Source organism: Poecilia latipinna, unplaced genomic scaffold (assembly GCF_001443285.1).
Source record: "Poecilia latipinna isolate Pla-1442-1.1 unplaced genomic scaffold, P_latipinna-1.0 Scaffold616, whole genome shotgun sequence".
In the NCBI taxonomy this organism is placed as follows: Eukaryota; Metazoa; Chordata; class Actinopteri; order Cyprinodontiformes; family Poeciliidae; genus Poecilia; species Poecilia latipinna.
This window is the reverse complement of record NW_015113232.1, coordinates 81,458-93,670: the sequence shown is the minus strand read 5'-3', so window position 1 is coordinate 93,670 and position 12,213 is coordinate 81,458. Positions and strand designations below refer to the sequence as shown.

At 39.9% G+C, this 12,213-nt stretch overlaps 1 protein-coding gene across 1 annotated transcript; it reads left to right on the top strand.

The window, feature by feature from the left end:
• The first annotated feature begins 3,345 nt into the window (after positions 1 to 3,345).
• egln3 (egl-9 family hypoxia-inducible factor 3) lies at positions 3,346 to 10,459 on the top strand. The gene is made up of 5 exons (XM_015043108.1): positions 3,346 to 3,902; positions 8,799 to 8,918; positions 9,087 to 9,223; positions 9,663 to 9,736; positions 9,873 to 10,459. Exons 1-5 carry the CDS (start codon positions 3,543 to 3,545, stop codon positions 9,905 to 9,907), a joined length of 726 nt encoding a protein of 241 aa, XP_014898594.1. The 5' UTR covers positions 3,346 to 3,542; the 3' UTR covers positions 9,908 to 10,459.
• Positions 10,460 to 12,213: the final 1,754 nt, after the last annotated feature.

Genomic DNA, 12,213 nt, shown 5'->3' with positions numbered 1-12,213 from the left:
ATATTATTTGCTTTTCATTTATTTATTTTTTTTTAGTATTAAACTGAAAAATGCATCAGTTACAGCTATTTGGGTAACACTTTATTTGAAGGGGGGTGAATAAGACTGACATGACACTTTCATAAACATGACATAACACCTGTCATGAACATGAATAAGCCTTCATGAACAGTTATGACTGTTGTCATAAAGCGTCATTCGGTAAATTATGACACTTTTAATACAAAGTTGACATTATTCAAAATGTCTTTGTTATGATAACCTGACATTAACCAAGAAATCATTACTGATATAAATTTGTTATAAAAGTATTACTGATTGCACTTTAAAAATGAGGTAACTTTGTGTTATTAAAGGTAAAGTTTAAACAGTAATGAAACAGTAATGATTTCTTGGTTAATGTCAAGTTGTCATAACAAAGACATTTTGAATAATGTCAACTTTGTATTAAAAGTGTCATAATTTACCGAATGACGCTTTATGACAACAGTCATAAATATTCATGAAGACTTATTCATGTTCATAACATGTGTTATGTCATGTTTATGAAAGTGTCATGTCAGTCTTATTCAACCCCCTTCAAATAAAGTGTTAAGTTTTGTCTTGTAAGATGACTTTTAGTCAAATCTGAAACATTTATTGTCTATTGATTGAAAATATAAAACATTTTCTTGCATTTTTAGACAATGGCAGAAAATGATTTATTTTAGTTCAGTCATGAATGACACACAGACCCTATAAATAAAGTGGTGCTAGCTAGTTCAGAAAAACTATAAAGTAGACAAAATGAATGGTGGTGATGAATCACACATACAAAGATACACAATAATAGAGGGAATTTTTCCTCATGTAGCATATCAAGTATGCATGTAGCATACTGAGTATGCTACATGCATACTTAGTATGAACTATTGCTCCAAAGTCACAATGCAAGCAATTATCTGCTGTCATCACATCAGTGTTTTCCTTAGAAAACATTTTAAGCTAGTTTGAGTAATGAACTGAACAACTGGAATGGACTGAAATTATTTATTTATTTATTTTTTTAAGTGCCTTGAGATTACATTTTGTCATCAGTTTTAGAGCAACACTAAGGAAAACAGTTGTAAAGTTGTTCTATAATAAACTGAATTGAATAAAATTGCTGGTTAGCTAGCAATTGTACAAATACAACTATGGGGTAAAAAAGACCTGTAGATACTGTATATCAGATGTTGCTGTTTAGGATAAACTTTAGATCTGAGACTTGTGTTTGGTTAATAAAGTATACATTACTGTCAGTCACAGTCCATCAGAATCAAATATTTCAGTGAAATTACATAGAAAATGAATGTGGGTAATGACCCACTTATGGAAGCTTGGTTTTGTAATTTGAAATGTAAACGTAATCAAATGTATTAGAGGAGGTAAGACTGAATTTGAAGTTGCATGATGTCAACCCATTTCTTGAGAAATACGTGGAATAGTGAAATAATACAAACCTTGTGTCAAAAATATATAGTAAGAAAGAGACCTCACCCAGTCAATTTTGACCCACTTATGCATTTAGGGGTTAGAAAGTGCTGAATGAAATGCATTCCACACTTTTTGGATCTGTGAAACCTCATCAGTTTCCTTCCGCTTCACAACTATGTTCTACTCTGTGTTGCTCTTAAAACTGCAAAATCACTGTACATGTTTGGTAAAGTTTGGGGCTGCAAGAAAACAAAATATTACAAAGTTTAAATACCTTTGCAAACAACTAAATTTACTCCGTGACTTTGCGCAGGAATCGGTGTTTCTTACGGTCTCTGCTAGCCATGTAAATAGAAAAGAATCGACACGCAACTTCTATTGAATTAGTTCTGTTTTGAGCTGACTGCTTAATAACTGACCTGATTATTTAGTTCAGAGTGCTGTTAGAAGTTAATTATGCTAATGCCCATAATTTCCTAAGTCTGCTATATTATTCAGCTGTAACAACAGTTAGTTTCCCTGCGCGTGGCGAAGATCACGTCCACTGCCAACAGGAGGAACTGTAGTGAAGTCGCGAGGGCTACATGATCTCCACGTTGTTCTCAATGGCGCCGGGTACGCCCAGTGCGCGAGCACGTCGAAAACAGCTCGTCTCGTCTTAAACAGTAGAACATATGTTCAGCTCCACTGCTGACGAGAGGAGAACCCACAACCTCTGAAATGCTGCGCGTCTGGCTTTACACTAAAGGCTCCCGAGTCCCGACTACTTTACCCAAAACATACTTTTAATAAGAAATGTGACGTCACATGTTGTCATTAAAACCAGTGACCCCCCTCTCCTGCCTCCGTTCCTCAACTCCCGTTCTACTCACAGCGAACATCACATTCAGCACGTCCCACACCGCTCTCACATTCAGCACACACTTTCTCTGTGAAGCAGCGTGAACAACAGCGGAACATGTGGACCCTGGTTTTCAAAATAAAGTCCCAGTATCGCTGTTAAGATATATTGCTTTAGTTTCATGATGAATAGTTGTCATATAATTAAAAATAGCTCACACACTGATACAAACAGTAGGATTGGCGGGTAAATGTGTGAAAAGTGAAATGTGTTCTTCCTTCGTTGTTGGCTCATCTGCAGAACAGGATGAGTCCAAACAGTGGAAAGGATCATCAGGACTGAGCTTTCCTCAGGATTTATACAGATCTAAGGTCAAGAAAAGGGCAGCCAACATCTCTGCAGACCCCACACATCCTGGACATGAACTGTTTAGACCTCAGAGCGCTGTTAGCAAAAAACATCCAGCAGAGAGACAGCTTCTTCCACCATGATGTTGATACCTTGCAAATATGCACTAATTCAACCTTGTCTCCCTCTTTTTGTCAAAAAACTATATATAGGAAGAAACATTTTTTTTTATTTAGCCTTTTTTATATATTCATATTTTGAAAAGTTTACAGTGAGGGGCATCATTTAGATTAGACCTTAGAGCCCTGCCTCTTCTATCTTCATCTACTTGTTGCAAAAGCTGGATTCTGAAAATTGCTGAGCTATTTCTTTCTTTCATTTTTTTATTAATTACATTTTTCCTCTGATTTAAGAGAAGAATAGGAAAACTATATATCCGTATGCCCATCTTTGGATGTTCTTTTTTTTTTAGCATTTCTAGTTGCTTATCTGCTGTTGGAATGTAATTACTCTACTGTGAAACAAACAAATTAATATTTTGATGCTATTCCATTGTTTTCTGTATATTGCATACACTCATGCATGGAAGAGTGCATGGTAGGAGAGGTGCGTGATGTGGTTTTGAGATTTAAATTTGACATTTCATTTTGAAGTGCTACCGGAAGCAGTATGCAGGCAAAGTGGCTGCCTCTGCAGTTTTCAGTGTTTAAAACGGCCCTGTGGTTCCTTGAGCTGTGAAACGTTTTCTGACAGCAGATCAACAGGGAACATCTGTGCTTCCACTCAGTCTCAGCTGAGTCTCTGACAGCTGTCCACACACGCAATTTTTCTCTCCCTGTTTGTAAAATTTAGTGGAACTTTTTAAACACTCTACCTCAATTCAAGTCCCCCCGTCAAAATGCCCTTTATTGAGAACGTGTCGTACACGGACTTGGAGCGGTTGGCTCTGGAGCGGCTCATTCCGGCTCTCCTGTCCCACGGCTTCTGCTACGTGGACGGTCTCCTCGGGGATCTGGCCGGAAGCGCCGTGTTGGACCAGGTGGTGGAGATGCATCGCTCCGGACAGCTCCAAGACGGCCGGCTGGCCGGCTCTATCCCGGGCGTAAGCCGCAAGAGCATCCGCGGGGATCAGATTGCCTGGGTGAGCGGCGCGGAGCGCGGCTGCGAGGCGATCAGCTTTCTGCTCAATCTCATTGATCGGCTCATCTCCGTGTGCGCCAGCCGCCTGGGAGACAAGGCAATCCGGGAAAGGTCTAAGGTAAGGACGCCCCTCCCCAGAAACTTTGAAAACGCTGACATAAGTTTTGTCCACATCTACATTGTGTTGGCCACACTGGAGAACAGTTTGTCCCATAACTGCTTAACGCTTTAGAAAACAAAGGCAATCAGACTTAGATTTTAGAACCTCTATGTTTCTATGTACTCTTCTACTTGCTTCGCTTCTCAAACCTACTTCTTTATTTTATACTTGCCCTAAATCAGAGATGCAGCCTCTATAGATATTCATTACTTTTCTCTATTTTTCCACTTGATACAACATTTGTATATACATTATATGCAAAATAATCGCAGGATAACCTACAGCTAAACAATAAATAAATTTTATGCAATGTCCTATAAATTATAGGATGCAGATTAAAATTAATCTGCATCCTAGATATTGCACTAACTCATCAAATAATAATTTCAAATAACTAAGATTTCAAAAATAAACAAAGAAATTGTGACTAGGATTTTTGTCCCAGAGACGAACAGATAGTGTCCTGAGGTGTGAGTCTGCCTCTGGATTGACTCTGTGTTGGACTGATGGTCACCAGCCTGGACCACCAGCTGGAGGACTGAAGTTTGAGATAAGAAGTAATATTTATCCCCACCTGTTGGATCGCTTCTTTCACTGTTGCTTATCTACAAAATGTGCAAACAGGATCAAAAGCTTTACAAACCTCAGAAATCAGAAAGCCTTTTTGCATATATGGTCTGCAAGGCATTACTGGGGTCCTTCTACAGACAGTTGTGTCGAAGCAGAAACCAAACGTCAGAGCTGACCTCCTGTCAACAAGCTTCCTGAGACAGACGAATCCTGGAATGGTCGGGTACGAAACGAGCAGAACCTCTAAGGTGCAAAGTGGCAGAAGAAGCAGCACCTGCCCATAGTCAACTGTTTGGATGGAGAAAAAGGACAAAGTGCCAAAAAAGGCTGTTAATAAAAGAGAAAAACCCACTGAAAAACCTACAGTAAACATCTTTAGTTTTAACTTCACCGTGTTACTGTTTGTTTGTTTGTTTGTTTGTTGTCTTAGCAGAGCTGCAGCATCTACAGCAGCAGCACTAAATAAGATGCTCCACATTTCTCTTAGGCTTCCCCCTTTTGGTAACAGCCATTCATTACATACACATGCAGTCTTCAACACACACTGCAGACCTCATTAGCTCTGACTTGTTCAGAATCCAGGGAAGCTTTCTGTCAGAAAAACGATACATTAAATGAGCAGAGATGTTCAAACCTCTGGTTGCAATCCTGCAGTGGATTTCACTCCCACTGGTGAGGCTCATGGCTTCATCTCTCCCTCGATCTCCCACTCATTCAGATTTTCACTGCCTCACTTCTCAGAACCAATTCAGGCTTGCTCACTCACACAGATTTACAGTAAACTAAACACAAACAAATATACACAAACACATACACACACGCATGCATGCACGCACACACACACTCACACACATTCCCAGCATGGCCGCCCATCTCCAGCTCCAGCAGTGTACAGTAAGGCCTTATCAGACATCTGTTTGGATCAGATGGAACGTGGGGAGGGGGTGTTAAGGGAAACAAGTCTACACACACACACATGCACCCACACACTCACTCACTCACACACACAGTACCTGTAGGTGGAAAAAAAATAAACTTTGAAAAGATGATCAACATTTCCTTGGGAAACCATAAGCCCCTCCAACTTAAACAGCATATTTCTCACCTGTTTGATGTGAATTTGTCACTTTAATATGATAAGTGACTTTAGCTTTATTTGGTGGAACAGAGCTAAACTCAGTAGAATTCAGACAGCTTTGTTTTTAGAATGTCAACTATCAGGGCCGGCCCAAGCCTTTTTGGGGCCCTAGGCAGATTTTCACTGGGAATTTAGTGTTAAATTTAGTGTTCATTTAGATGAACACTAAATTTTACAGTAAACAAGTTTGATGCCTCATATTCCCCAGCAATGACAGCAGCCAATAGCAGGAAGAAATCAACTCTAAAAATGTGCAGCATCTCAAAAAATAACATTAACATAGTTTTTCCATGTGTAAATTGTAGTTTATTTTATTCAATGTTATTTAAAATATATATTTGTTATTATGCTAGCTAGGTGCTCTTGGGGAGAATCTAGCTGTAAAGGCCCAAAGCAGCCGCTTAACTCATATATGCCTTGGGCCGCCTCTGTCCGGGAGCAGAACGTGAACTTACAGCTCTGCCTTTTCAAACAATGAGCGGCTCTTTTATTTGTTCTCTACAAACTGAAGCAGTAGCAGTAGTTTCACATAAAGGTCACAGCCCAGTGAGAGTCTGTTTGTTGAGGTGTTGGAGATTGGCACAGAAGCAGTGGAAAGATGTGGGCAGCTGTGCAGACGGCCTGCAGCTCCACGCGCCTCACGTAGCTTTGTCATTAAATCATCAACAGGCTGGACATCAGCCAAACTGCTGCTCAGAGCTCCACAACCCAACCACCACCCAGGGCTTTCTTTGTAAATAAGATAAGATAACGTTTAAACTTGGAGGCGTTTGATTTTGAATCTCTTTCTTCAGCTGGGCTCCACTTCCCCTCCTGTGTGTTTCCACTTCTTTTTTTTTCCACTCCGCTTGTGTGGCAATGATGATAAAAATGAGAGTACAGCGCACATGTGCGTACGTGCTTTGGTGCTAGTGAGTAAACAAGCTTGCGTGATCTTCCAGCTTCCGCTTGGCGCAGCCAGACCGCGGTGCCGGATCAGTTCACCAGCTCTTTATCAGTGCTGGGGGTTTGTCGTCATCAGCAGACGAGAGGAGCTGACGTCAAGACAAACAGGACAGAGTTCCACAGTAAAGAAGTCACTGCAATATCAATGTGTGCAGCAGTGATTTTCCAGAGAACTACTCAAAAACTATTTTTACTAAACTATTCTATTTCAAGTTGAATGCATGAAAATTCTGCAGGGCAGTAGTTTAGTTGGCCTGTTGGATAGACTGTCTTCACTGGGTTTATATTTTAATGGTGGAGATAGCAAGGCAGGGAAAGAAGCAAAGACAGGAAAGACATAGAAAAAAGTAGGTTATTGTAATCTGTATCATAATCTTAATGTCCTGCAATTGAATCATTTAGAAGTTTCACTATGTCTTTCTCCACCGAGGTTCACACCAGCCCTCTTCCGTCGTCTTTAGTCTAACTCTGGTCTGTTTGTGTACAAAGTCTGGTTTATTTCTGGAAGTGTGAATTGTAATCAAACTCTGATGCAGACCAAAAGTTCACTTCAGTTGCTGTTCAACCAAGCAAACCAGAGACTGTTCCAAAAGCAGGAAGTGGAGTCTAGCCCAGTGCATTCTGGGTAAATACAACCAAAACAAATCTGTGAGACAAGGGCTAGCTGGAGAAATGGCTGTTTTGTTTTGTTTTTAGCACAAACAAAAGAGAAATGCTACAACCGCTAAAATCTAATGCCACTCCATTTTTGTTAACATTTTGTAAAGAAGGAAATTGGAAGCTTCTGTCTTCTTCAGATGTTTTTGTGACACTTCCTGTAGTGGTTCATGGTGCAGCGTCACCACAGGCGAGGAGGCAAACAGGTTTTACAAACTGCAGCAGCTAAAAATGGAAGAAATGTTAAAATGTTGATTTTCGGTCAAACAGAGTCTACCAGACTATTGGGTGTGAAAACACCCCACATCTGCTTGAACAACAAAAAATCCTGGCAGAACACAAAGTCCAGGCAGGCTGGGAAATGGAAGATATTGTTCCATCTTTCATGTTTCTGCTGCATGTTGCTAAACCCAACATGTCCACATCTTGAAGCTGAGAGGCACAAGCATCTTTACCCTGAAACTCACTAGTGAAATTGTGCTGCTTTCAATACATCCACCTATTTGGTGGATCATAAATAGCTGGATCAGCTATTTGTGGCATTGACTTTGTTTTTATTTTCTGAGGTAGGAAGTCCACAGTTTGTATTGACCTTATATTCTAATCCTGGTCTTAGCCAAGCAAACACTTCCTGCTCAGGTGTAAAGGTCACAGCCAATCAGAATGGGCGTGCAGGGTAAACAAAGCTCCTTATCCTCTCTTAAACAAGATTTAACATGTAGAAAACTAATATTTACAGCTTTGTCCCAACCAGAAGTTCTTATCAGGTTGATACGAAATTGTTGGCCTGTTGTAACAAAGTGAGAGACGTCTCACTGCTAACGATACAACATGCTGCTGCTCATTCTCACTCAAATGCCAGATGTAGAGCGAGTATCACAGCACTGAGGTGGTTGATTTAGAATGGGATCTTTGAGGAAGATTAATGCGTACGTGACCTGGGAGTGAATATTGCCCCGAGATATGAGCTGAAGTTAACCCTCACATGCCCACGCTTTAATAGCTGTCTTCAACACAGCTTATAATTACAGTGCAAAGTCTAATCTGTTTTCCCTTACCCCAAAATACCTCCCATTGACTCCTCAAGTTCACCCCTGTTTGGATTTGTTTTCCTTAAGGACTCGTGGTCCAAACTAGGCCAGTCCTACATAACAGCACAGCTAGAAACGCCCACACACAGACCCACGCGTGCAAAGATGAGTAAGCATGTGCACTATTTGTGTACGTGCTGCTGAGGGTGTAGGCACACAACTTCATGACACACCCCTGATGTGCACCAGAATATTAGCAAATAGCTCTGCATGCAGGCGGCTGAACAGGAAACATGTCATCTGCTGCTGCTGATATTCATCAGCTTCTGAGTTGGTGCTGATGGTGTGAAGTTCTCACTCTTCCTCACTATTTCCATCAATATTGTTTTCAAAGGAGACAATTAACTCTTTTTGCTATCTAGTATCAACTTTGATGATGTATTCTCTTGGATAACTCGTAATGTCGTCCACCGTTCCGATGCTTCCTACTTATGTGAATCTGTTTGTTTTTAGGCCATGGTGGCATGCTACCCAGGAAATGGGGCAGGCTACGTGAAGCATGTGGACAACCCAAACCGTGACGGACGCCGTCTTACCTGCATCTACTACCTGAACAAGAACTGGAACCCAAAGGTACCGCAAGGTCTACTGTCTACTGTTTATGGCCATGATGGCTTGAATACAGCATAATGATGGTGAAATGAAAACATCAAATTTTAAATTGTTAAGCCAATTTAAAATCGGAATGACACCGCCCTTCAGTGACTGTTGTTTAATATTTCGACGTGTTTGTGCTGACAGGAGCATGGTGGTGTCCTCAGGATCTTTCCAGAAGGAAAATCATACGTGGCTGACATCAAGCCGCTTTTTGACAGACTCCTCATCTTCTGGTCTGACCGCAGGAACCCACACGAGGTGCAACCCTCCTATTCCACCAGGTAAACCTCAGGAAAAAAGCTCAAACGTCGGACATAGCAACAAATTATTTAAAAAAAAAATTACATCTTGAATAGATGAGATCCACTAGCACCTGAGACTGTCTCTAAAACGCATTTAACTACTTATTCCAGTAGTTCAAACACTAAATACACACAGTGGAAAGCATCTTGGCAAATACACAAAGGCTAACATCCATGCTAGCCTTATCTCCAATCTTGCACGTCAGCAGAAAATAAATTGTCAAATAAATGGATTGTCAGCTTTGCAAATGCCAGAAAATAATGTTTCAAGTAGCATTGCATTATGTACAATAAAAAATAAAATAAAAATCAGAGAAACTGAGCCACAAACAGGCAGGGCTCCACTGATCCATTCTTGCACATTTTATATTTGTAATTTGTCAAAAAGATGCTGAACTCAGTGTTGTATTGGTTTCAGGTATGCCATCACAGTTTGGTACTTTGACTCTGAGGAGCGAGCCCAGGCTAAGAAGCGCTTCAGAGATCTAACAGGTAACAACACTTTACCTCTATTACTCTTTGTAAAGTTAGTACCAAAAATCATAGTTTTATCTTCAAATATTTGCCTGGTTCAGCTCCTATTTGGCTCATTCTGTTCTTGACCTTAAAGCTTTTCTTTTCGTTTCAGCTTCCACAGAGCAGCAGGGCAGCAGCTCTAGTTGATGGTGAGGAAACACTGCCACCTGGTGTTTGGAGAGAACATCACACTTTCACTGAGACCCAGCTTTTCAAACAGCTGAATCAACACAGTGGAGGATAAACAGGAAGATGAATTGTAGGATGCACAGACGGGTCTTGTGGTCTCCAATTCTCCGAAATACGAATTTCCGATGCTGCTCTGACCGTGCTAAGGCTGAGACAGAGCTGGCAGGACTGCATCTGATTAACCAGAGGAGCTGTTCTGGACTACTTCCGTTTTTTTAAAATGTTTATGTAAAGCTCTGCCAACTCCTGCTGAGTGCCCAGCTGAGACTCCAGCCTTGATCTCACAGCTTCTGACAGAAAGAGTTGGCAGAAAAGCCTGACGAGTTTACATGGACGTGAAAACGGCGAGCCTATGAGACAAATGTTGTTTTTCTGAAGAATGTGGCACAACATGAATGATGCAAGTTTACAAACTGGGAGGAATCGACAGTATGTAATGAAACTAACCAATGAAAGCTGAATTTAGGAAACTCTTATTAAAACATATGTTGTATCATACCTGACACTTCACTCAAATTTGAACAGTTTTGTGAATTTTGTTTTTAAGAAATGTTACAGATTTCCCCACAACATCTTGAATAGATGAGATCCATCCATTGAATATATGTTTAATTTTGCCTTATGGAGGCAAAGTTAAACAAGAAAACCAGTTAAGCAGAGATTGAATTATATCGTATATAATGTAGACTTTTTCAGAAATGCACTGTCACTGTCCGCCTGTAATGCAGGGAACAAAAACACACATTTGTTTACAAACCATTATGAATTAAAGATTCATGTACAGATCAATTAACACACTGAAGTTTTTGCTGCTTTGTTTGCACTTAACGTAGACATTTTGGGAAGGTCACAGAAAGAAATGGCTTACAGAAACTTCCAAAATTACAAATACATGCTTATAATTCATGACAAGAGCACAGTCTTGAAATGCAAAAAGAAATGTTATCTTCTTTATTTCTGGACTTTTTCATCTCCATTGAGCTCCAGTCCCAGTTTAATGACATAAGGTAATCCTTCAACTACTATCAATTTTATTTACTAGGATTTAACTTGAAACCTGAAACTTGGCGCAGTCTGAGATTCCAACAGTAGGAACTGAAAAGCACTTAAAAAGCAGAACCTTTTTAAGTGACACCTTAAAAAGCAGGTGACACTTGCTTTTTAAGGGCACCTGCTTAAAAAGGTGTCCTTAAAAAGGACAGGTTCTACTGTTCTACTTTGGGTTCTACTGTTCCAAAACACCAGATGTGATAATAAAGCAAGGTAACAAAACTTTCTTCAGTGCCTCATAATAGCGACCTGGCCATGGATTTAGTCAACAGCTGCTCCAATTTCTGGAAATTTGGCTCTTTTTTTTGGTTGATAATCCAGGTCAACACCCCTTGAATAGTTTCATGCATTACCTGCTTGTCCATGGCCTTAGATAAATGAATCTAGACACAAAAGAGTCACAAACATTTCCTAAAAAAATCTAATCTTTTATTGAGCAAAAAAAAAAAAAGTTTCTGGTCTTTAATTCAAACTAGATACAGTTCATTGTCTTTGTATATCAGAACATTCATTTTAGATTGGGGTATTGCAATTATTATTTTATTTAAAAAGCATTAAACATGTAAAGATGTCTTTCTTTAAAATAATTAAAAAAAAACTCGCCTAGGTGAGCGGCTCCTGTTGTGTGTCCTGGGCTCCACCAGGGGGAACCCTTTAATGATTCTACTGATGCTCTGACAGAATCTGTGTGAAGCTGCCATGGAAGAGAGGAAGAAAATTTCATCCTCCATCAAATTGTTCATGTTATCAAGTCCCAATCTGAACGTATAATGAAGCTCAGGTATTCTTACATTGATATGGGTGTATGCTTTGACTCAGCGATGCTGAAACATAAAATCCATCTTCATTTTGAGCTTTCTAGCAGAAACCAAAATCAAAAGTAATATTCAGAACTGTTCATGGTTCCATCCACCTCTTGTTCTATCAGAAGAAAAGTAATCCGTGATCGCAGAGTAATTCCATCCATTAGCATACATGCATTTCATTGAATGGATTATTCTGTGTTCTGTGTCGTTGTGCCAGACATACATGTTGGAAACATAGTGAAAGGTTTTGGTTTAGTTCCGTCAGACCAGTGCTGGGAGATTTTGTCCAGTGTGAATATTTCAACTCTGCACAGTTCAGACTTATGGATAATGCATGACATTTTCCAGTTGAATTGGCCAGATTAAAAGAAGATTTCTAAATGATTCATCATGTTTTCCGTTTTTAAT